The sequence below is a fragment of the Triticum aestivum genome, chromosome 6D (assembly GCF_018294505.1).
Source record: "Triticum aestivum cultivar Chinese Spring chromosome 6D, IWGSC CS RefSeq v2.1, whole genome shotgun sequence".
In the NCBI taxonomy this organism is placed as follows: Eukaryota; Viridiplantae; Streptophyta; class Magnoliopsida; order Poales; family Poaceae; genus Triticum; species Triticum aestivum.
Genome location: NC_057811.1, coordinates 37,015,582 through 37,041,809, shown reverse-complemented (window position 1 = coordinate 37,041,809; position 26,228 = coordinate 37,015,582). Strand labels below are relative to the sequence as shown.

General features: G+C 45.8%; 1 protein-coding gene across 1 annotated transcript; it reads right to left on the bottom strand.

The window, feature by feature from the left end:
- Positions 1-1,192: 1,192 nt before the first annotated feature.
- Positions 1,193-10,278, bottom strand: LOC123142392 (uncharacterized). The gene is made up of 5 exons (XM_044561326.1): positions 10,155-10,278; positions 8,836-9,071; positions 7,322-7,886; positions 6,771-6,853; positions 1,193-1,705 (listed from the first exon to the last, which is right to left on the bottom strand). The coding sequence occupies exons 1-5, from the start codon at positions 10,276-10,278 to the stop codon at positions 1,193-1,195; spliced, it is 1,521 nt and encodes a 506-aa protein (XP_044417261.1).
- Between the last annotated feature and the right edge of the window lie 15,950 nt (positions 10,279-26,228).

The window sequence follows — 26,228 nt, the reverse complement described above, 5'->3', positions numbered from 1 at the left end:
TTGTCGTATAATACCAACTTCTATTCATTAAACCTTGTTCTAAAAATTGCAGGGCACGGTTAATGCAAGGAGAAGGCGTCTCATCGCCGAGTTGGTTCTCTCACCTACCAACACGCTCGAATGTGTGAAGAACAAAATCCGCGACATCGCAAAGAAAAGCAAGGCGTGAAGACATCATACATGATTCAAGATTCTAGTTTCAGTCGTTTGTTTTAAGTCTGGAAGCACGTTTCCGGCATGGACAACTTTGATTTTCTATCATTCATGTAATAAGCACGATACCATGGATTTTGTGTGGATTTTTGGTCGCTCACACATACTTGTGTATGTGTAATGCAGTCAGACTATACGTTTCGTACCAATAAATTTTGCTTCCCTTCATTTGTTCTACCTTAATGTTTTTTGCTGCTGTGTTCATTCTTTTCTTCCATGGAAGAGTAATTCATTTCCTTTTTACTTTTGCATATTTTTTTGATTTGATTTGGCATTATTCAACAATAAGAAAAAAAAATTGATAAATTCCTTTTTGTTTGCCTGAGAATCAACCTCGGCTGTCGTGCCATCCGGTGTGGGATCCCGCGCCCGAGACAATGACATATCCGGTCCCAGCGCGGGCGACCCAGTCGACGAGCGCCAGTTGGCGCGGGGGGACGCGCCAGGTCCGGTCCCGCCCGACCGCTCGGTGGAGACAGCCCGCGTGTCGGACGCAGACGGGCCACCCGTGGATCCTGCGGTTGGTGGAGTAGGCAGATCCGCCTGGGATCCCGTGCGCATGATTGCCGCTGGATCTCTCGGGATCGGCGTCCACAGGTGGATCTTCCTCGTGTCTTGCGCCAGACTCCCTTGGCGTTATGTGTTGCTTCAAATCTCGTTGCACAGTTTTTTTGCTGCATTTTTGTTAGCCTTTTCCTTTTCTGCATCATGAAGATCAGGATCAGTAGCACCATCAATCACATGATCAACTACTATTTCGCCCCCTTGATCAGTACGATTTAGAGCTCCGGTGGAAGCAAAATAATTTCAGTGCTTAGCCAAGAACCCGCATTAGGATGCAGGTCAAACAAGGGCAAACTATTTCGAAAGTGATATAATTTATTGGTTAATATAATATACTTAGACCTTACACAAATGAACTGGCCACAATGCAGATAGGACTTGATCATTCTGTTCAACAATAAACCACAAAACATACTTAAAATTCATCACAAATCTCCTTCAGCTTCTTGATCTTATCAACGTACCCATGTTTCTGTTTGAGAAAATCTGCAATAATATACTCAAGTTTTTTCTTCTCTTGCTTCAGCTGGTCCCTCTCTCTCATCACTTGGTCTCTCTCTAGCACCACCCGGTCCCGGTCTTTCTCAGCCTTTACCCTCAGGACCTGATGTAGATTGGCACAACCATGATCTGCCATCTTATTCTTCTCCAGCTCCTCTTTGAGATCGCTAAGTGACAATCTTGCATTGCCCAACTGCGTGAGAGCATCCTCCTTATCAGCCACCAGTTTAGCAAAGTCCATTTTGAAAAATCTCAGCTCTTCCTCCGTCCTCCTCTTTTCTCCAATTAACATGCATTTTTCTTCAGCATTCTTAATATTCTGTCTCAGCTTCTCGTCATACATGCTCCACAGTTCTCTCAGGCAGAACTTCGTAGCCACTGACCACTCCGGGTCTACCCATTCCACATAGTTACATTTCACTTCTTCCTACAGTATGAAAAAATATGGTCTCAATCATATATGCACAAATGCAATACAATTACATGCAATGCACTAAAAATATGGTCTCAATCATATAAACACAAAATGTAGCATGCAATGATATACATATATATATATATATGGATCAATTAACTACAAGTATATGCTATTATGTGCTAAAACAAATATTAGACCGTAAAAAACAACATAAATACGGACTTTGTAAATGCACAAATTAATTGAAATGTATGCAATTTTGGGCAGAACAATGGATTACCGCGAAGTAAATCGAGCACGAGGTAATTTAAACATATATTTACAGTACGGAACAACATACCTTCTGACCACAGGCAAGAAAACGTCTGCCAGTGTCCAAGGAATCAAAAGCAACTAGCCTGACGCAAGGTTCTCGATGCAGACAACGAGAAGACAGATCGTGAGCAATCCCACTCCATTCATAGCAAGGGATAGTCGTAGGAAGCTAAACGAAACAACAGAGATAATGCACAAATCAACGCCCTGCGTTAAATACCGGAAATGAAGAACTCTAACCCTAAGCCTAGCACTATTTGGAGATTATATAGTAGGAGCGTACCTGCAGGCTAGTCACGGATTCGCCATCCGAAGAAGAGCTCGACTCGTCGCTCCACGAAACCATGGCGTAACGTGACCGGCGGCAAGACGTGGATTGGTGGCGGCAGCGGCGGCGGCGGTTGCAGTGGATAGATAGAACGCGCGTGGAGATCGCGAGGGAAGAACCGCCCCGACCAGGTGGCCAGCGCGGCCCATTTAAACGGGCTGTAATCAAAATAAAAATTGTTAAATGGGCTCGGCAATGGGAGCGGCCGTGTGTCGCGCCGTCTTACGGCATCCGTCACCCCCCTCCACGTCATCGCGACAAGCGGCCCGAGTTACACTACAAGCCATAAAATGGTGGGTTTTTCTTTTCTTTATAAGGGGAAAATGGTGGGTTTTTGGTACGAAGTCTATACTATAGACCAAAGTGAGCTGGTATCTTCTATATCTAAATGGTGGTGAACCAAAGGAGTGAAAATTTTTAATTATTACCACACATAATTACATCTTCTATATCTAAACAACTAGCCACCACTAACCTATTTCTCTTAACATGCAAGTTTGCCACCTCGTCATTCAACATGTATGGAGAAAGGTCCACCACAACATGCAAACAAAATATTCCCGCAACAACATATACATGTTACACGTAACCATTTCTCTATGAATATATTGCAAAACATTCCCGCAACAACATGCCAGGTATCGTCTAGTTTTCTAATATAATATAACTACAGTGGACAACACAAAAGATGCCATCATTACAATGGCTAAAATGCTATCCATTTTCCATGATTAAAGTCCCTAGTGACCGCCTCCTATTTAGTCCATATATGCTCCAAGCACTATCTCAAGGTACTGGCCTCTTGCAATAGTATATATCATGTATCATGTATGCAGTAACACATTGTAAACACCTCACTATTAGATCACTGGATTCATCCTAACATAACTTTAGCAACTGTTCTACTCTTCTTCGCCCACCACGCTTCTGCACACGATAACAGGAAAACTTAATGAATGACAAGTTAAAAACAATTATAACCTACAATGCATACAAAAACTTACTTCTTATTTAGTTTGCATTTCTTGCTGCGTTTAGTGTGCCCTAGCAATTTGCATGCGCTGCACGTGATTCTGATCTCGTCGTACGAAAGTGGCCTACCATTTTTCGAAATAGGGCGGTTCTCATCTACCTTAGTTGCACCTTTCGTTGATACTTTAATAGGATCATGAACTTCAACTATGTTGCCTTCACCATCATCTACATATTCAATTGCACAAGTACTAAGATCAGCCGTTTTCTTACTCAAATTTTCCTTTAGCTGATCATACTCATGGCTCTTAGCTATCACGGCCTTCAAACTCTCCTGTAACTAATCCCACAAAGTTGGGTGTTTGCATGCTGCATGCATAGCTTCTGAAGCCAACACACTGACCTGGCTATATTTCATTCTTTCAGCTGCTCCAGTCCATCCAAATCCCAACAGATCGCTTGTGCGCCTGGCGGGCAGTCCCAACCTTGCGTCTTTCGTGAACCGCACAAGAACTAAACACTTTGGTATTTCAGATATATTCAAGTACTTCAGTACATGGAATATGTGCTTGCAAGGTAGACCCTTTCGAATCATTCTTCTGCAGCTGCACCTTATAGTTTCTGCGGAATTTACTGGAGTGTACTCCACCCAAAAACGGCTCTTCCGGTTATTCTTCCAGGCCACGATGTACTGCTGTGATCCGTCTCCGAGCTTTATTTCTACAATCTCCATGCCACCAATTTTCCTAAGATCAGCTTGCAACATATAGAAGTTTGCTGGAGTGAAGACGTGAGAAGCAGCTATCTCAAGTTCCCTCGAGCTAGTAACTGGCACCGGTAAACTCTGTGAGGCCGTGCAATCATCTCGTGCCTCATTCTCACGGATACGTACAACGGCGTTCTCATAGTGCAAAATCATATCCACCAGGGTCATTTCACCGTCTAGGTGGAGGTGAAGGCATGAGTTTAGACTTTCACTCCTCTGGTTGCTTTTCATGCCAAGCCAAAAACCCTCTGTCAGATAAGCCGCGGCCCACAGTCTCCTCTTCTTATACATCCGTCTCAACCATGTTACTGTTTTTTCCGACTGCCATCTTTTGGAAAACGCGTGCCATCTCTCCTCAAACGTGGCCGTGGACGTGCTGTAGTACAGAAGAGTTCGGAACTCCTTCAAGGACTTGTGACTGAGGTGAATCTTCATATTTTTTCTATATGCCACGTACATATACGGTGCCACACGTCTGGCAAGACTTGGCGAATTGCCTTGATCATCGCAGCGTCGGCATCCGTGATAACACTCATAGGCATCTTTTGACACATGGACCTCAAAAAAGTCTCCAGCAGCCACACATATGTCTCTTCGGTCTCGTCCGAAACTATGGCACAAGCAAAAACAGTGGTCTTCCGGTGATTGTTAAGACCAACAAAGGGTATGAATGGCATACCATACCGGTTCATCTTGTACGTGTGTCAAATACAAGCACGTCGCCGAAGTCCTCATAGTCATGACGAGACTGGGAGTCACACCAGAACATCCTATTCATATGTCCTTCCTTGTCTAGCTTGTACTCGAAAAAGAAGCTAGGATCCCTCTGTTTCCTACTGACCATGATGCCTATGACTGTGGCAGCATCACCTTTTGAAAGCAGCTTCCTCTTCTCCCTGGCGCAAAGGTTGTATATTTCACGCCTGGTAAAACCAACACCGCCATACCATACATGTTTGCTGATGAAGGTATCCATCATGTCGTGAATTCTAATCCCTGCAGCTCCCATGGACAGTATCTCAGCTCTCTGGTACTCTTTGATTTTTCTGTGGGACCAAAGAAAAGGTACCTCGTCCGGTCCTGCCAAGATATGGCTATGCTTGTCCTCAAAACTATCAACATACCAAACCCCACGCTTTTGGTCAAGCTTCACGGTCAGGTGCGCTTCGCAGTGGCAGCGTGTCTCGGGTCTGAGCCTACGGCTGTGTCCTTCCTCGGTTAGCAACCTGCTGTCACGTTTTCCTTGTCTGGAACAAACAAACCGCCTATAACGCATATGACGTGACTCGGTTTTGCTATACCTGACCCTATTCTTTCTAATGCTGAAACCATTATCTCTAGCATAGCTGTTGTAGAAATCATACGCAGCCTCGTGAGACGTAAAAGTCATTTGTATTATCTGCATGAACATATCCCTCTTATCATCTGCACTAGCAGTATCTTGGACATTCTTTTTCCCCTCAACTTCTGTCACCTACACAATCATAACATAGCCATGAAAACAGTTTTCTATGGTATAACATTACTTCCATACAACATTGATTACATACATACCTCACTCATGATGACCGACGATTGCGACTCCCCAGAATCAGATGCAGCTAATGATTCGACATCAAGGCCTGTCTCCGCGTCGGATTCACCGTAATAGTCGTACGCATTATGACATTCGGAAATGAGCTGAAAAATATAACACAAATACATAAGTACTTATCATATAATATTCCAGGATTAATTCAATTTGCATGCATGCCAACAAAAAATTCCACTTCCATACCTGACTAATGTAATCTTCATTCGAGATCTCCGAGTTGTTTTCCTCACCATCATCATGCTCATTGTTTTCCTGACCATCATCATGTTCATCCATCTATAAATTTTCAAAATATAATATTGTCGGATGCCACCAAAAAATTACAACATGATAATGCCACTCACATTAAGATCTTCCAATACGTTCCCATTCTCTGACCTATCTCCACGATCTGAATTTTCATCATCTGACCAATCTTCTATCCAGTCTTTCATCAGTTCTCCAAACTCCATGTCATACATCATATCAGTTAACTCATCGTCCGCCATTTCCTACAACAATTAATATGTATCATCACATGTGCAAACATTATCAATGCTGACATATACAACACCTAGCGCACGATCACGGATGTTAAATAAACTACACCAACCGGAGAGCGCCCCAACCGAGGGCGTTCAGATCGTGCACACAACCGACGCCAACGACCTCTGATCGGCCATGGATCCTCCCCCCTCTCCACACCAAGCGGCGTTAAGGTACGTCCCACGAATCCAGTACGTGATCACTTTGGATCACGAGAAGCAGCGCTACCCGTGATAACATGCACCGCCGGATTCCTAGCCCACGGCACCAGTCGTGATTATTTTGGATCGCCGGATACCTAGGTAAGCCGCCGCATCAAATAACGGAGCCGTCGTGCACACAACCGACGGCAACCGACGCTAGGTTAACCCTAGAAAGAAGAAACCCACTTTAGCCCGCGTGATCACTGTGTATATCACGACGAGCAGCACTACCAGAACAAGATCTGCGATGGCCTGGACCGCCAGAAAGCTAGGTTGCCCGCCCCGCTAGGTTAACCACTACGACGAAAACAGCGGCAGTTCGTTTGATGCTGCCGCGAGCGAGACAAACGTGGGGAAACGGGATGCGGTACCTGCGAGCGCTGGAGGTTGACGACGGTGCCGCGCGCGCTCTCGGACGAGATCGCCGGCGATAAGATCGCTGCCGCCGATATTCCTACAGAAACTCACCAGAATGATGGAGGAGCTGCGTGATTGATGGATCGGCCGTCGTGGGGTCGTGTCATCCTTTTTTTTCGGGATGTCACCGTATACATACGTATGGGTCATACGGGTTATACGGGGCTTGGATATGGGCTACGGGGCTTGGATATGGGCAGCGGCGGGCCGGAGAAAAAATAGATGGCGGGGGTCAAGAATACCCCTAGGAAATTGAGTTAGGGGGTGCACCGGAGCAAGCCTCTTGTTGGGATTCGTCAACATTATCGATTACATAAAGAGGACAACAAACGCATGCACGAACTAAAAACTTTGGCCAATGTCATGTGTTGTGCCTTTTCTTTTCCTTATTTATTTTTCCCTTTTCTCACGGTGTTACAATTTGAATCCCTATGCTGAGTATATATGCACAGCCGTCAGGAGCAACGACTAGGAAATAATTAATTTGATTAGAGTTTATATGGACCAGAGAAAGCTAGAGGCAAAGGCGACCAAGTCACCTTTACCAAGATTAACGCATGATTAGTCTTTATCTTTTGAGTAGTAAGCCCATGGCTGTCCGCGCGGAAGGAACAACAATGTTCAGCCGAATTTGATGAGTCCGGGCTTACCTTGAACTTCAACTCCATCCAAGAACGTACCACTACAGCAACTACAGACCTCTTTAAGCATCGTGACCCACCAATGATACCATCGAAGAGTCGGATTTCTTCATCCAACCCACTAGTAAAACAACCAACACAAAATTGGAAACTCCTTTGCACTTCCGATATGACAACTTCCACAGTCGCCTCAATGGCATGCTCAACACGTGATATTGTTATGTCAATCGCGCCACAATCACCATGGATGCGTTTTGTGAGTGCATGATAGTTCCTTAAGTCCGGGATGCCTATTGCAGATGCACCATCAATCAGTTGTAGATCATGATTTTCTTGTTCACTTGTCTTGATCCTCATGTCATATTCAATTGCAATATTGTCACAAAAATCTATCCCTCGCTTAGGGCCAGTCATGGTGATGAGCGAACCCTAGAAGATTGTTATTATTATTTAGTAGTTTTTTCATATAAAGTAATAACATCTAAAGCTAAATATTTCCATCATCATATTTAACTTGTAACAATGTCTTGCAACTGATGGAGCAAGATATTTTTCGCTCATCAAACTAAATGATTACAAAATTCATGATGGTGGTAGAGAAAATAAATTGCCCCCACCCCCTAGATTTATCCGATTCTGTATTAAATCCCAAATATTTAGTTGCATAAATTTGTTGTCTACAAAGTAGCATAAAGTGTCCAAAATCTATTCTATTTGATTTTGTTCAGAACAAGTGATACCCACATATTTATAATTTAGAACAACTTTCATAATACATCATCTTTCACAATATAAGATTGTTATAGTTGTCGTTTATAAAATCCAAAGTATTATTCAGCTGCTCTTGGACAGATTAATCACATGAAAGCATCTTTAATGATGTAAAAGAGATTAAGTGGTTGTAGTCGGCTACTGAGAGTACGTATGGCCTATCTCATCAGTTCTATGCATGTAAGATTGTGAAACAAAAAATAATAATCTTAAAAACAAATAAGTGTAGTTAACTCGCTCAATTATAATGTACGAAAAAACCCTCAAGTATCGAGATTCCTCTGCTTTACCCCCCCCCCCCCCCCCCCGGGTATAGCATTGGGTATTTGAGCCTCAAAATATACCATATTTTGTAGAGTCTATACCATTTTCTAGGGGCGGTTTAGGAGGTGACTTTGTCCATGTGGCAGCATCCACGTAACGGCACTTCCATGTTGGCAAACACCACATCGTAAGCCGGCACAAGAGTTTAAGACAATATTTAATACATTAACGGGCCGAATATCTGGTTTTATACTTGAGGGAGTTAAGTAGACGAACATCAATACTTGGTGGAGTTAGATACACTCATGCCTTGAAATAATTGCAGATAAGTACGTGTGTGTACCTGTTTCACGATGATAGGATCATCCCTGGTAAAACTGGCAATATAATTAAGCAATGGATCCAGATCGTCCCGCACTGCTATGTATCCATACAACTGTACTAGCCCATCATCAACAGAAATTTCAGCCAATTTCAATGAGAAAATTTGGAACATGCAAGTAGGTACATGCGACAAGCAATATCCATTGAGGAAGAAGCAACCCGTGGGTTCTGTTAACATCATTGCCTCCAAACAAGCTTCATAAAATACAAATTATATGAATTTCTACAGTCAAAAAATACTTGCCATACAAAAAGTAAACATGCACTTGAGGATTCCAGGGCCTTATGCAAATTTTATTTTTCATATTAGTGGAAGCACTCTTATGTTCTTTTCACTAGAAAGTTTGCTTCCTGGAAAATTTCTCTAAGGAGAACACAACGAAAAAGAAAGTAATATATCAACTGAGCAGGTAAAATTCCCTTTTACTATCCCAAAAATATTTCATATTTCCCTGTATTTTATGTTCACTTTACCCCCAAGAACTACTAAAACAGGTCATCTCACCCCTTTTAAGTTGATTTTTTTTCCAATGGTAGATACATCATACGATGTGTTATAAAATATTTTCATAATGTTTACATGACTATTTGCAGAGGATGGGAGCACCTAGATAGTTATGAACATATTGGGTAGCATAGGGAATGGTGCTTAAGCAGTCATAAACGGTGTAAACCATATGAGGAGCAGAAAAGATAAATATCAGTATGGAGTGAACTGAACCCATTTTTGTTTTTTCTCGAATACGCACATGCGTGCAGATCATTCTGAACCCTATGCTACCCATACAGGACTTGAGGAGGGAAAAGGGCACTCTTCTCAGGACTTGAGAGGAGGGAAAAGGGCAAGATGATGGAAAGTGGACCGAAAATAGTATAGGTAGAGTTTGGTGGAGATACATTATTCAGTGAATCACAACAATGATTAAGACAGATGACTAATGGTGTGAGCTCCAATATGCTTAAGTTACACAGTACTTGAAGGTTTGGATATTGTGACACTCGTCTCAGGTATTAAATTTAACTACGAGTTTCTATGAGAATATAATTTCAGATCCTAATAACATTGTACATCATGCAAGTACTTCTTGAGACAAATCCATTGACATTCATACTACATCAAATCAGAATGTTTTCTTATCCTAAGAAAATGCTTTCTGAAATTACTAATGGTCAAAGTAGTAAAAGTTTGACGACAACCTTGTCCAAAACGCACGTCAAGCACTTGGAAACTGGAGTAGTAACAGACAAAAAATTGGAGAATAGATACCAATCACTTACTCTCATCACGGTCCGTGATGCGGTATTGTTTCTTCCACTGATGTGTGGTGTTGAACTTGTATATGGAACCATCACGGTGGCCCGTTTTCGGCATTATATTCAGGGGGATATCTCGGAACACCATCGTCACGAGCCATCAGCCAGCGAAGATATTCTTCCTCGTCGGTATTGACCACATTTCCCTCCTCACTACCAGAGATGTCGTACACAGTTCTCCCCTGTGTACCACGTTTGCCACCTATAACATCTGTAACTTTCATGGCTTCCCTAGAAGCACCTTCATCGCCATGTGCAACATCCATGCAGGCTTCATTGGTTTTTGCTCCACTGCTGCTGGCCATGTTCCGAGACACCTGAGAAAACCTATCACCAAAGAGCATAAGCAACCAGCTCAGTAACCGACACAAGTAAAATGGGACCATCGACCAGTCCGGATTGAAACCGCAATGTGATATTATGTCAGCATCAAATCAATATCTATTTTCTTTCGGCCATGTTTGGGACTTGAGAAATCAACACAATAAGGGTGATTAAAAACCCAATTTTCGCCAGATCACAGATCCAAAACCATACAGAACAACTAGAGGCGCAAGCTTTAGCATCAACACTCAACAGAGCAAGAAAACACACCCGTGAGCACGACGGGCGGGTGGACTCGGAGGCTCCGTCGGTGGGAAAACCCGTCGCACGAGCACTAGCGGCCACCGGCGAGGCGGAGAAGAGGCCGTGGAGGGTAGGAGTGGCCGCGAGCGCCAGCAGAGGCGGTTCATTAGGGTTGAAGATGCTGGAATTTTATCTATTTTGGGCCTAGCTCAATAAGCAGTTTTAGAAATTCCTAATAAATCCTAGAAGCCCACGCAGCCCATTCGTGCAATGGCAAGAGGTGGAACTAAAGTGTAGTCCCACATTGTTAGTTTAGAGGGAGTTGGACCTCTTTATAAGGGAGGTTCTTTCCCACTTGTATGAGCATGAGAACAAGAGGGACATCCACGCGCGCTCCTCCTCCGCCGCCCGCCGCGGGAATGAGCTGATGTCTAGGTCACACGGAAACCGAAAAGATTTTTTGCGAGTCGGGACAGTAGGCCTCCGAAACCGCACCACTTAGAGTCCGGGAGAAGGGTGATAAGGTTTTTGGGGAGCGCTCCGCGCGACTACTGACTTTTCCATCACGGACTCCGACGACTACTTTCCCGACAACGACTTCTTCCCCGACGTCGACAACCTCATCAACGACATGGCTGGAGAGGATGTCGACCCCAAGTCCAGTGCTTCTGTTGCTGCTGTCCCGTACGTGTTCTTCCTCTTTCTGTTAGAGACCCTGCTACAGTTCCTTGTTCTAGTGTTTGCCCTAGATATGTTAGACTCTGTTTCATATATGAAACTTGCTATACTATCTGCTCTAGATGTGTTTAGTTACAGTTCATATATGAAGATGTTGTTTATCTTCTCTTTATCAAATCGCATGACTTGTTTTATCACTGCTATACTAGTCGTGCGTATCTCTGATAATAAAATCATTTGGTAAATTGCTCATATTTCCAACAATCCAAAAACCTTATTATAGGCAATTTATCCCGAGTGGTTTTGCTGCTTCCATGAAACCTCCTATGTTTGAGGGTATCCACTATAAGAGGTGGCGCGTGAGAGCAGTCTTATGGTTTCAAACCATGAGTTGCTATGACGCCACTCTTGGCAAACCTGAAGGAGAGCTTGATGCTCAACAGGCACAAGCTTTTCAGAAAATGGATACTCTGTTTAAGGCTGCTCTCTTGAGTGTTCTTGGTGAGAACATAGTTGATGCTTATGCGTCAATTGATAATGGAAAAGATATGTGGGACGCACTCGAGGCCAAGTTTGGGGTCTCGGATGCTGGCACTGAACTGTACATCATGGAGCAATTCTATGATTACAGGATGACTGAAGAGCGCTCCATGGTTCAGCAAGCTCATGAGATACAGTCATTTGCTAGAGAACTTGAGCACTTTAATTGTATGCTACCGGACAAGTTTGTTGCCGGAGGTATTATCACTAAGCTTCCTCCTTCATGGAGGAACTTTGCTACCTTACTGAAGCATAAGAGACAGGAGTTTTCCGTCCCGGATCTCATTGGTACTCTTGATGTGGAAGAAAATGCGAGAGCAAAGGACACATGTGCTCGAGGTATTGAGGGAGGATCTAGTGCCAATCTGGTACAGAAAAAGAACTTCCAGCCCCACAAGTTCAAGAACAAGGGCGATGGTAAAGGAAAGTTTGATGGGAAGAACAAGGCTGTGCAACACACGAACTTCAAGAAGAAGAATGACAAGAAGAAAGGTGCTTGTCATGTGTGTGGGGATCCTGATCATTGGGCTCCTAGTTTCCCTAATCGCTATGACAAGCGTCATCCTGGGAAAGGCGGCAAGACCGCTAATGTTGTCATTGGAGACACTGACATGAAGGATGTTGGGTATGGTATATTTCCCACTATTCTTTCATTATGTCATTCTCCTGATTGGTTGATTGACACGGGTGCTAATGTGCATGTATGCGGTGATATTTCCATGTTTTCGTCTTATCAGACCGCAGGGACTTCAACCGTGCTGATGGGCAACGGTTCAACTGCTTCTATTCGTGGTGTTGGCACGGTCGATCTGAAGTTTACTTCGGTGAAGATCGTGTGGCTGAAGAATGTGCATTATGTCCCCTCCGTCAATAAAAATCTTGTTAGCGGATCTCTTCTGTGTAGAGATGGCTACAAGCTTGTCTTTGAGTCGAATAAATTTGTAATATCCAAGTATGGAACCTTTGTTGGTAAAGGTTATGAGTCAGGAGGCCTGTTTCGTTTATCCTTATCAGACGTTTGCAATAAAGTTGTTAATCATATTTGCAATAATAGTGAATCAAATGTGTGGCATTCACGTCTTTCTCATGTTAACTTTGGTTGCATGCCGCGACTAGCGAAGTTGAACTTAATCCCTAGTTTCACCACTGTCAAGGGATCTAAGTGTCAAGTGTGTGTGTGTGCAAGCTAAGCAACCTCGTAAGTCTCACACGACAGCGGAAACGAGAAATCTTGCACCACTAGAGCTCATACATTCAGATCTATGTGAAATGAATGGTGTTTTGACAAAAGGTGGAAAGAAATATTTCATGACGTTAATTGATGACTCCACTAGATACTGTCGTGTGTATCTTCTGAAATCTAAGGATGAGGCTTTGACCTTTTTCAAGATCTATAAAGCTGAAGTGGAAAACCAACTTGATCGAAAAATCAAGAGGCTTAGGTCCGACCGTGGTGGAGAGTATTTTTCCAATGAATTTGATGCTTTTTGTGCGGAACATGGTATAATCCATGAGAGGACGCCTCCCTATTCACCTCAGTCAAATGGGGTGGCCGAAAGAAAGAACCGTACTCTAACTGATTTGGTTAACGCCATGTTAGACACATCGGGTCTCTCCAAGGCATGGTAGGGGGAGGCGATATTGACGGCATGTCATGTCCTAAACCGAGTTCCCACAAAGAACAAAGAGATAACTCCATTCGAGGAATGGGAGAAGAAAAGGTTAAAACTCTCTTATCTACGAACATGGGGTTGTTTGGCGAAAGTCAATGTTCCAATTCCAAAGAAGCGGAAGCTTGGACCAAAGACTGTGGATTGTGTTTTCCTGGGATATGCTCTTCATAGCATTGGCTATAGATTCTTGGTTTTAAAATCTGAGGTACCTGACATGCATGTCGGTACGATCATGGAGTCGAATGATGCGACTTTCTTTGAAGATATCTTTCCCATGAAGGATATGGATACCTCATCTAATCAGGAGATGCCTAGTTCATCGAATCAGGAACCAGTTACAATTACCGAACCTACCATTTCGATGGAACACTTTGAAAGTCCTGTGGAGGAGAACAATGAAGTTCCTATTAGGAGCAAGAGACAGAGGACTGCAAAGTCCTTTGGTGATGATTTTCTTGTGTATCTCATAGATGACACTCCCAATTCTATTTCGGAGGCCTATGCATCTGAAGATGCTGACTACTGAAAGGAAGCGGTTCGTAGCGAGATGGATTCCATCTTGACGAATGAAACTTGGGAGATAACTGATCGTCCTTATGGGTGCAAACCTATAGGATGCAAATGGGTATTCAAGAAGAAGCTTAGGCCTGATGGTACTATTGAAAAGTACAAGGCTCGGCTCGTGGCTAAGGGTTATACCCAAAAGGAAGGTGAAGACTTCTTTGATACTTACTCACCTGTGGCTCGACTGACCAATATTCGAGTTCTACTTTCACTAGCTACCTCACATGGTCTTCTCGTTCATCAAATGAATGTTAAGACTGCTTTCCTAAATGGAGAGTTGGACGAGGAAATTTATATGGAACAACCAGATGGTTTTGTACTAGATGGTCAGGAAAGAAAAGTGTGCAAGTTACTGAAGTCTTTGTATGGACTCAAGCAAGCACCCAAACAGTGGCATGAGAAGTTTGAAAGAACTTTAACAGCTGCAGGCTTTGTTATAAACGAAGCTGACAAATGTGTGTACTATCGCCATGGTGGGGGCGAGGGAGTTATCCTTTGCTTGTATGTTGACGACATACTGATTTTCGGAACAAATCTGAATGTTATTAAGGAGGTCAAGGATTTTCTATCTCGCTGTTTTGAGATGAAAGATTTAGGAGTGGCTGATGTCATTCTGAACATCAAGTTGTTGAGAGACGCTGATGGTGGGATCACATTGCTTCAATCTCACAATGTGGAAAAGATCTTGAGTCGCTTCGGCTACAGTGACTGCAAGCCCTCTCCAACACCATATGATGCTAGTGTGTTGCTTCGAAAGAATCAAAGAATTGCTAGAGACCAATTGAAGTATTCTTAGATTATTGGCTCGCTTATGTACTTAGCCAGTGCTACAAGACCTGACATCTCTTTTGCTGTTAGCAAACTGAGTCGGTTTGTCTCAAAACCAGGAGATGTGCATTGAAAAGCTCTAGAGAGAGTTTTGCGTTATTTGAAAGGCACTGCGAATTATGGAATTCACTACACCGGGCACCCAAAGGTGCTTGAAGGGTATAGTGACTCAAACTGGATCTCAGATGCTGATGAGATAAAGGCCACGAGCGGTTATGTATTCACTCATGGAGGTGGCGCTGTTTCTTGGAAGTCTTGCAAGCAGACCATCTTAACGAGGTCAACAATGGAAGCAGAACTCACAGCACTAGATACAGCTACGGTCGAAGCAGATTGGCTTCGCCGACTCTTGAATGACTTGCCGGTTGTTGAGAAACCTGTACCGGGTATCCTTATGAACTGCGACAATGTGACGCCCGGATAATTAAGCTACAGTAATTCCCTGCTAATGATGCGACATCACCTCAGTTACTGTTGATAACCTCGCGTTGATTCAAAACCCGTTCAAATTCAAATTTGAAATAAAGTCAAACAATAAAAGTTTTCAAACATTAAAACAAAAATGTTCGGAGTGTGCCAAATAATGCCTAGGTATTTAAGGTGAAGGTACCACACTTTTACAAATGCATAAATAGTTTAAGTTGAATTAAAACAGAGTAGGAAAAATAAATAAAAGGAAAAGGAAAAAAACAAGACCAACAAAAAAATAAAAAAGAACCCCCCCCCCCGGTGGTCAACTGGGCCTCGGCTCAGCCTGCTGGCCACAGCCACCCTGGGCAGGCCGGCCCAGCCTTGGCCTATATGGCTCCTCACCCCGAAACCCTAACCCCCTCCCCCAGTTGCTCCACTCCCCCCCCCCGACTCGTTCCACTCCCCCTCTGCCCCTCCCCGTTCCAGATCGGATCAGGGGCGTTCGCCGCCGCCACCCAGAACCCTCGTCGTAGCCGCCCCGCCACCTGCCGTTGTCGGTGCCGCCTCCCCGTCTCCGTCGCTCGTCCTCGCCCCCCTCTTCGCCGGACGCCGTCCACGCACGCCGCCGCCGCACACCGTCGCCGCCTCGTCCCGCTACTGCTTCGTCGAAGCCGCCCACCGTCGTCGTCTCCTCCTCGTCCTCCTCCTCGAGCACGCTGCCATTCCCCTGCACCGCCCGTGAGCCTCACCCGTCTCCTCTCCCCCTCTGCTTCCGTCGCTGCATCTGACTGTCCCGCCTCTCGCGCTCCGGTCCCGCACTCACCATGGCCGGGCCGCGCCCTGGCCATGCCCCCGTGCGCTCCCGCTGCAGCCTCGCGCAGCCACCACGCCCGCGCCCCGTTTACCCCTTTTGCCCATGCGCTCTCGTGCGTCCCCGCGCGCATGGCCCGCGCCATCCGGCGGCGCCCTGCTGCTTGGCCTCGCATGTCGCCGCCCGCTCCACCCTGCCGCCTCCCACTGCCCCTGCTTCGCCTACCGCGGCTGCACCGGCCGCACCGCTCGGCCTCGCTCCAGCTACGCCGCGCTTCGGGGCGGGCTGCGGCTTCGCCCGCAGCCGCGCCCGCTCGCTTGTGCCCGTGTGCCCGCTAGGCCCCTGGGGTGTATGACAAGTGGGGCCCGCCCCTGTGAAACGTTTAAAAGAAAAGGAATTAAATAAATAAATTTACTTAATTAATTAATTAACTTAATTAACACTATTTAATCAACCTAATCACTTAATTAGAATAACTAGTTCTGATTAGGTAAACTGAGTCAATGACAATCGGGCCCCACCGTTAGTTGACCGGTCAACGGTCAGAGTTGACCGCTGACGTCATGCTGACATCACGCTGATGCAATAAACTATTCTTTTAATTAAATGAATTTAATAAATTCCAGAAATTGATTAAATCTTTGAAAATTATTATAAAATAATCCGTAGCTCGGACGAAAATACTTTGTACATGAAAGTTGCTCAGAACGACGAGGCGAATCCGGATACGCAGCCCGTTCGTCCACCACACATCCCTAGCATAGCGAACACACAACTTTCCCCCTCTGGTTCATCTGTCCGAAAACGCGAAACACCGGGGATACTTTCACGAATGTTTTCCCCCTTTGCTGGTATCACCTATCCCCGCGTTAGATTACCCCTGGCACCGCATATTGCCTTGTTATATTTTGTGTGATGCTTTGTTTGCTCCGTATTTACTGTTTCTTCCCCCTCTTCTTCTCCGGTAGACCCCGAGACCGACGCCGCTGCTACCCAGTACGACTACGGTGTTGACGACCCCTCCTTCTCGGCTGAGGTTCCAGGCAAGCCCCCCTCCCCTTGATCACCAGATATCGCCTATTCTTCTTTATACTGCTTGCATTAGAGTAGTGTAGCATGTTACTACTTTCGGTTAATCCTATTCTGCTGCATAGCCTGTCATTGTTGCTACAGTTGTTACCCTTACCTGCTATCCTACTGCTTAGTATAGGATGCTAGTGTTCCATCAGTGGCCCTACACTCTTGTCCGTCTGCCATGCTATACTACTGGGCCATGATCACTTCGGGAGGTGATCACGGGTATATACTATATACTTTATATACATGACACATGTGGTGACTAAAGTCGGGTCAGCTCGTTGAGTACCCGCAAGTGATTCTGATGAGGGGGCTAAAAGGACAGGTGGCTCCATCCCGGTAGAGGTGGGCCTGGGTTCCTGACGGCCCCCGACTAATACTTTGTGGCGGAGCGACAGGGCAGGTTGAGACTGTTGGAAATATGCCCTAGAGGCAATAATAAATGGTTATTATTATATTTCTTTGTTCATGGTAATTGTCTATTGTTCATGCTGTAATTGTATTGTCCGGAAATCGTAATACATGTGTGAATACATAGACCACAACGTGTCCCTAGTAAGCCTCTAGTTGACTAGCTCGTTGATCAACAGATAGTCATGGTTTCCTAACTATGGACATTGGATGTCATTGATAACGGGATCACATCATTAGGAGAATGATGTGATGGACAGGACCCAATCCTAAGCATAGCATAAAAGATCGTGTAGTTTCGTTTGCTAGAGCTTTTCCAATGTCAAGTATCTTTTCCTTAGACCATGAGATCGTGCAACTCCCGGATACCGTAGGAGTGCTTTGGGTGTGCCAAACGTCACAACGTAACTGGGTGACTATAAAGGTGCACTACGGGCATCTCCGAAAGTGTCTGTTGGGTTGGCACGGATCGAGACTGGGATTTGTCACTCCGTGTGACGGAGAGGTATCTCTGGGCCCACTCAGTAATGCATCATCATAATGAGCTCAATGTGACTAAGGCGTTAGTCACGGGATCATGCATTGCGGTACGAGTAAAGAGACTTGCCGGTAACGATATTGAACAAGGTATTGGGATACCGACGATCAAATCTCGGGCAAGTAACATACCGATTAACAAAGGGAATTGTATACGGGATTGATTCCTCGACATCGTGGTTCATCCGATGAGATCATCGTGGAACATGTGGGAGCCAACATGGGTATCCAGATCCCGCTGTTGGTTATTGACCGGAGAGGCATCTCGGTCATGTCTGCATGTCTCCCGAACCCGTAGGGTCTACACACTTAAGGTTCGGTGACGCTAGGGTTGAAGAGATATGAGTATGCGGAAACCCGAAAGTTGTTCGGAGTCCCGGATGAGATCCCGGACGTCACGAGGAGTTCCAGAATGGTCCGGAGGTAAAGAATTATATATAGGAAGTCAAGTTTCGGCCACTGGGAAAGTTTCGGGGGTTACCGGTATTGTACCGGGACCACCGGAAGGGTCCCGGGGGTCCACCGGGTGGGGCCACCTATCCCGGAGGGCACCGTGGGCTGAAGTGGGAAGGGAACCAGCCCCTAGTGGGCTGGGCGCCCCCCCATGGGCCTCCCCCTTGCGCCTAGGGTTGGAAACCCTAGGATGGGGGGCGCCCCACTTGCCTTGGGGGGCAAGGCACCCCCCTGGCCGCCGCCCCCCATCCAGATGGGATCCCTGGCCGGCGCCCCCCCTCCCAGGGGGCCTATATAAAGGGGGGAGGGAGGGCAGCAAACACATAGCCTTGGGCGCCTCCCTCCTCCCCTGCTACACCTCTCTCTCGTAGAAGTTCGGCGAAGCCCTGCCGGCATCCCGCTACATCCACCACCACGCCGTCGTGCTGCTGGATCTCCATCAACCTCTCTTTCCCCCTTGCTGGATCAAGAAGGAGGAGACGTCGCTGCACCGTACGTGTGTTGAACACGGAGGTGCCGTCCGTTCGGCACTCGGTCATCGGTGATTTGGATCACGGCGAGTACGACTCCGTCATCCACGTTCATTGGAACGCTTCCGCTCGCGATCTACAAGGGTATGTAGATGCACTCCTTTCCCCTCGTTGCTAGTATACTCCATAGATGCATCTTGGTGAGTGTAGGAAAATTTTAAAATTATGCTACGATTCCCAATAGTGGCATCATGAGCCAGGCCTATGCGTAGTTACTATGCACGAGTAGAACACAAAGCAGTTGTGGGCGTTGATGTTGCCAATTCTTCTTGCCACTACTAGTCATATCTTGTTTCGGCGGTATTGTAGGATGAAGCGGCCCGGACCGACCTTACACGTACGCTTACGTGAGACGGGTTCCACCGACTGACATGCACTAGTTGCATAATGTGGCTAGCGGGTGTCTGTCTCTCCTACTTTAGTCGGAACGGATTCGATGAAAAGGGTCCTTATGAAGGGTAAATAGAAATTGGCAAATCACGTTGTGGTCATACGTAGGTAAGAAACTTTCTTGCTAGAAACCTACAAACCACGTAAAACTTGCAACAACAATTAGAGGACGTCTAACTTGCTTTTGCAGCATTTGCTATGTGATGTGATATGGCCAGAAGATGTGATGAATGATATATGTGATGTATGAGATTGATCATATTCTTGTAATAGGAATCACGACTTGCATGTCGATGAGTATGACAACCGGCAGGAGCCATAGGAGTTGTCTTTATTATTTTGTATGACCTGCGTGTCATTGAATAACGCCATGTAAATTACTTTACTTTGTTGCTAAACGCGTTAGCCATAGAAGTAGAAGTAATCGTTCGCGTGACGACTTCATGAAGACACAATGATGGAGATCATGATGATGGAGATCATGGTGTCATGCCGGTGACGAAGATGATCATGGTGCCCCGAAGATGGAGATCAAAGGAGCATAATGATATTGGCCATATCATGTCACTATTTGATTGCATGTGATGTTTATCATGTTTTTGCATCTTATTTGCTTAGAACGACGGTAGTAAGTAAGATGATCCCTTATGATAATTTCAAGAATAGTGTTCCCCTAACTGTGCACCGTTGCGAAGGTTCGTTGTTTCGAAGCACCACGTGATGATCGGGTGTGATAGATTCTAACGTTCGAATACAACGGGTGTTGACGAGCCTAGCATGTACAGACATGGCCTCGGAACACACGCAATACACTTAGGTTGACTTGACGAGCCTAGCATGTACAGACATGGCCTCGGAACACGGAGGGCCGAAAGGTCGAGCATGAGTCGTATAGAAGATACGATCAACATGGAGATGTTCACCGATCTTGACTAGTCTGTCTCACGTGATGATCGGACACGGCCTAGTTAACTCGGATCATGTTTCACTTAGATGACTAGAGGGATGTCTATCTGAGTGGGAGTTCATTAAATAATTTGATTAGATGAACTTAATTATCATGAACTTAGTCCAAAATCTTTACACTATGTCTTGTAGATCAAATGGCCAACGTTGTCCTCAATTTCAACACGTTCCTAGAGAAAACCAAGCTGAAAGATGATGGCAGCAACTATACGGACTGGGTCCGGAACCTGAGGATCATCCTCATAGTAGCCAAGAAAGATTATGTCCTAGAAGCACCGCTAGGTGAAGCACCAATCCCAGAAAACCAAGACGTTATGAACGCTTGGCAGCAGCGTGCTGATGATTACTCCCTCGTTCAGTGCGGCATGCTTTACAGCTTAGAACCGGGTCTCCAAAAGCGTTTTGAGAAACATGGAGCATATGAGATGTTCGAGGAGCTGAAATTGGTTTTCCAAGCTCATGCCCGGTTCGAGAGATATGAAGTCTCCGACAAGTTCTTCAGCTGTAAAATGGAGGAAAATAGTTCTGTAAGTGAGCACATACTCAGAATGTCTGGGTTGCACAACCGCTTGACTCAGCTGGGAGTTAATCTCCCGGATGACGCGGTCATTGACAGAATCCTTCAGTCGCTTCCACCAAGCTACAAGAGCTTTGTGATGAACTTCAATATGCAGGGGATGGAAAAGACCATTCCTGAGATATATTCAATGCTGAAATCAATGGAGGTGGAGATCAGAAAAGAACATCAAGTGTTGATGGTGAATAAAACCACTAAGTTCAAGAAGGGCAAGGGTAAGAAGAACTTCAAGAAGGACAGCAAGGGAGTTGCCGCGCCCGGTAAACCAGTTACTGGGAAGAAGTCAAAGAATGGACCCAAGCCTGAAACTGAGTGCTTTTATTGCAAGGGAAGTGGTCACTGGAAGCGGAACTGCCCCAAATACTTAGCAGAAAAGAAGGCCGGCAACACCAAAGGTATATGTGATATACATGTAATTGATGTGTACCTTACCAGTACTCGTAGTAGCTCCTGGGTATTTGATACCGGTGCGGTTGCTCATATTTGTAACTCAAAACAGGAACTACGGAATAAACGGAGACTGGCGAAGGACGAGGTGACGATGCGCGTCGGGAATGGTTCCAAGGTCGATGTGATCGCCGTCGGCACGCTACCTCTGCATCTACCCACGGGATTAGTTTTAAACCTCAATAATTGTTATTTAGTGCCAGCTTTGAGCATGAACATTGTATCTGGATCTCGTTTAATTCGAGATGGCTACTCATTTAAATCCGAGAATAATGGTTGTTCTATTTATTTGAGAGATATGTTTTATGGTCATGCCCCGCTGGTCAATGGTTTATTCTTGATGAATCTCGAACGTGATGTTACACATGTTCATAGTGTGAATACCAAAAGATGTAAAGTTGATAACGATAGTCCCACATATCTGTGGCACTGCCGCCTTGGTCACATTGGTGTCAAGCGCATGAAGAAGCTCCATGCAGATGGACTTTTGGAGTCTCTTGATTACGAATCATTTGACACGTGCGAACCATGCCTCATGGGTAAGATGACCAAGACTCCGTTCTCCGGAACAATGGAGCGAGCAACCAACTTATTGGAAATCATACATACCGATGTGTGCGGTCCAATGAGTGTTGAGGCTCGCGGAGGATATCGTTATGTTCTCACTCTCACTGATGATTTAAGTAGATATGGGTATGTCTACCTAATGAAACACAAGTCTGAAACCTTTGAAAAGTTCAAGGAATTTCAGAGTGAAGTTGAGAATCAACGTGACAGGAAAATAAAATTCTTACGATCAGATCGTGGTGGAGAATATTTAAGTCACGAATTTGGTACACACTTAAGGAAATGTGGAATAGTTTCACAACTCACGCCGCCTGGAACACCTCAGAGAAATGGTGTGTCCGAACGTCGTAATCGCACTCTATTGGATATGGTGCGATCTATGATGTCTCTTACCGATTTACCGCTCTCATTTTGGGGCTATGCTTTAGAGACTGCCGCATTCACTTTAAATAGGGCTCCGTCGAAATCCGTTGAGACGACACCGTATGAATTATGGTTTGGGAAGAAACCTAAGCTGTCGTTTCTAAAAGTTTGGGGATGCGATGCTTATGTCAAGAAACTTCAACCTGAAAAGCTCGAACCCAAGTCGGAAAAATGCGTCTTCATAGGATACCCTAAGGAAACTATTGGGTATACCTTCTACCTCAGATCCGAAGGCAAGATCTTCGTTGCCAAGAACGGGTCCTTTCTGGAGAAGGAGTTTCTCTCGAAAGAATTGAGTGGGAGGAAAGTGGAACTTGATGAGGTGATAGTCACCCCTTCCGTGCCGGAAAGTAGCGCAGCGCGGGAAAATGTTCCTGTGGTGCCTACACCGACTGGGGAGGAAGTTAATGATGATGATCATGAAGCTTCGGATCAAGTTACTACTGAACTTCGTAGGTCCACAAGGACACGTTCCGCACCAGAGTGGTACGGCAACCCTGTCCTGGAAATCATGTTGTTAGACAACGGTGAACCTTCGAACTATGAAGAAGCGATGGCGGGCCCGGATTCCGACAAATGGCTAGAAGCCATGAAATCCGAGATAGGATCCATGTATGAAAACGAAGTATGGACTTTGACTGACTTGCCCGATGATCGGCGAGCCATAGAAAACAAATGGATCTTTAAGAAGAAGACGGACGCGGATGGTAATGTGACCATCTACAAAGCTCGACTTGTCGCTAAGGGTTATCGACAAGTTCAAGGGGTTGACTACGATGAGACTTTCTCACCCGTAGCGAAGCTGAAGTCCGTCCGAATCATGTTAGCAATTGCCGCATACTATGATTATGAGATATGGCAGATGGACGTCAAAACGGCATTCCTTAACGGCTTCCTTAAGGAAGAGTTGTATATGATGCAGCCGGAAGGTTTTGTCGATCCTAAGAATGCTAACAAAGTATGCAAGCTCCAGCGCTCAATCTATGGGCTGGTGCAAGCATCTCGGAGTTGGAACATTCGCTTTGATGAGATGATCAAAGCGTTTGGGTTTACACAGACTTATGGAGAAGCCTGTGTTTACAAGAAAGTGAGTGGGAGCTCTGTAGCATTTCTCATATTATATGTGGATGACATACTATTGATGGGAAATGATATAGAATTCTTGGAAAGTATAAAGGCCTATTTGAATAAGTGTTTTTCAATGAAGGACCTTGGAGAAGCTGCTTATATATTAGGCATCAAGATCTATAGAGATAGATCAAGACGCCTCATTGGTCTTTCACAGAGTACATACCTTGACAAGATATTGAAGAAGTTCAATATGGATCAGTCCAAGAAGGGGTTCTTGCCTGTATTGCAAGGTGTGCAATTGAGCACGGCTCAATGCCCGACCACGGCAGAAGATAGAGAAAAGATGAGTGTCATCCCCTATGCCTCGGCCATAGGGTCTATTATGTATGCCATGCTGTGTACCAGACCTGATGTAAACCTTGCCGTAAGTTTGGTAGGAAGGTACCAAAGTAATCCCGGCATGGAACACTGGACAGCGGTCAAGAATATCCTAAAGTACCTGAAGAGGACTAAGGATATGTTTCTCGTTTATGGAGGTGACGAAGAGCTCGTCGTAAAGGGTTACGTCGACGCTAGCTTCGACACAGATCTGGATGACTCGAAGTCACAAACCGGATACGTGTATATTTTGAATGGAGGAGCAGTAAGCTGGTGCAGTTGCAAGCAAAGCGTCGTGGCGGGATCTACATGTGAAGCGGAGTACATGGCAGCCTCGGAGGCAGCACAGGAAGCAGTCTGGATGAAGGAGTTCATTACCGACCTAGGGGTGATTCCCAATGCGTCGGGCCCGATGACTCTCTTCTGTGACAACACTGGAGCTATTGCCCTTGCGAAGGAGCCCAGGTTTCACAGGAAGACCAGGCATATCAAGCGACGCTTCAACTCCATTCGTGAAAGGGTTCAAAATGGAGACATAGATATTTGTAAAGTACATACGGACCTGAATGTAGCAGATCCGTTGACTAAACCTCTCCCTAGAGCAAACATGATCAACACCAGGACGCAATGGGTGTTCGATTCATCACAATGTAACTAGATTATTGACTCTAGTGCAAGTGGGAGACTGTTGGAAATATGCCCTAGAGGCAATAATAAATGGTTATTATTATATTTCTTTGTTCATGGTAATTGTCTATTGTTCATGCTGTAATTGTATTGTCCGGAAATCGTAATACATGTGTGAATACATAGACCACAACGTGTCCCTAGTAAGCCTCTAGTTGAATAGCTCGTTGATCAACAGATAGTCATGGTTTCCTGACTATGGACATTGGATGTCATTGATAACGGGATCACATCATTAGGAGAATGATGTGATGGACAAGACCCAATCCTAAGCATAGCATAAAAGATCGTGTAGTTTCATTTGCTAGAGCTTTTCCAATGTCAAGTATCTTTTCCTTAGACCATGAGATCGTGCAAACTCCCGGATACTGTAGGAGTACTTTGGGTGTGCCAAACGTCACAACGTAACTGGGTGACTATAAAGGTGCACTACGGGCATCTCCGAAAGTGTCTGTTGGGTTGGCACGGATCGAGACTGGGATTTGTCACTCCGTGTGACGGAGAGGTATCTCTGGGCCCACTCGGTAATGCATCATCATAATGAGCTCAATGTGACTAAGGCGTTAGTCACGGGATCATGCATTGCGGTACGAGTAAAGAGACTTGCCGGTAACGAGATTGAACAAGGTATTGGGATACCGACGATCGAATCTCGGGCAAGTAACATACCGATTAACAAAGGGAATTGTATACGGGATTGATTCCTCGACATCGTGGTTCATCCGATGAGATCATCGTGGAACATGTGGGAGCCAACATGGGTATCCAGATCCCGCTGTTGGTTATTGACTGGAGAGGCGTCTCGGTCATGTCTGCATGTCTCCCGAACCCGTAGGGTCTACACACTTAAGGTTCGGTGACGCTAGGGTTGAAGAGATATGAGTATGCGGAAACCCGAGAGTTGTTCGGAGTCCCGGATGAGATCCCGGACGTCACGAGGAGTTCCGGAATGGTCCGGAGGTAAAGAATTATATATAGGAAGTCAAGTTTCGGCCACCGGGAAAGTTTCGGGGGTTACCGGTATTGTACCGGGACCACCGGAAGGGTCCCGGGGGTCCACCGGGTGGGGCCACCTATCCCGGAGGGCCCCGTGGGCTGAAGTGGGAAGGGAACCAGCCCCTAGTGGGCTGGGCGCCCCCCCCCATGGGCCTCCCCCTTGCGCCTAGGGTTGGAAACCCTAGGGTGGGGGCGCCCCACTTGCCTTGGGGGGCAAGGCACCCCCCTGGCCGCCGCCCCCCATCCAGATGGGATCCCTGGCCGGCGCCCCCCCCCCCCTCCTAGGGGGCCTATATAAAGGGGGGAGGGAGGGCAGCAAACACACAGCCTTGGGCGCCTCCCTCCTCCCCTACTACACCTCTCTCTCGTAGAAGTTCGGCGAAGCCCTGCCGGCATCCCGCTACATCCACCACCACGCCGTCGTGCTGCTGGATCTCCATCAACCTCTCCTTCCCC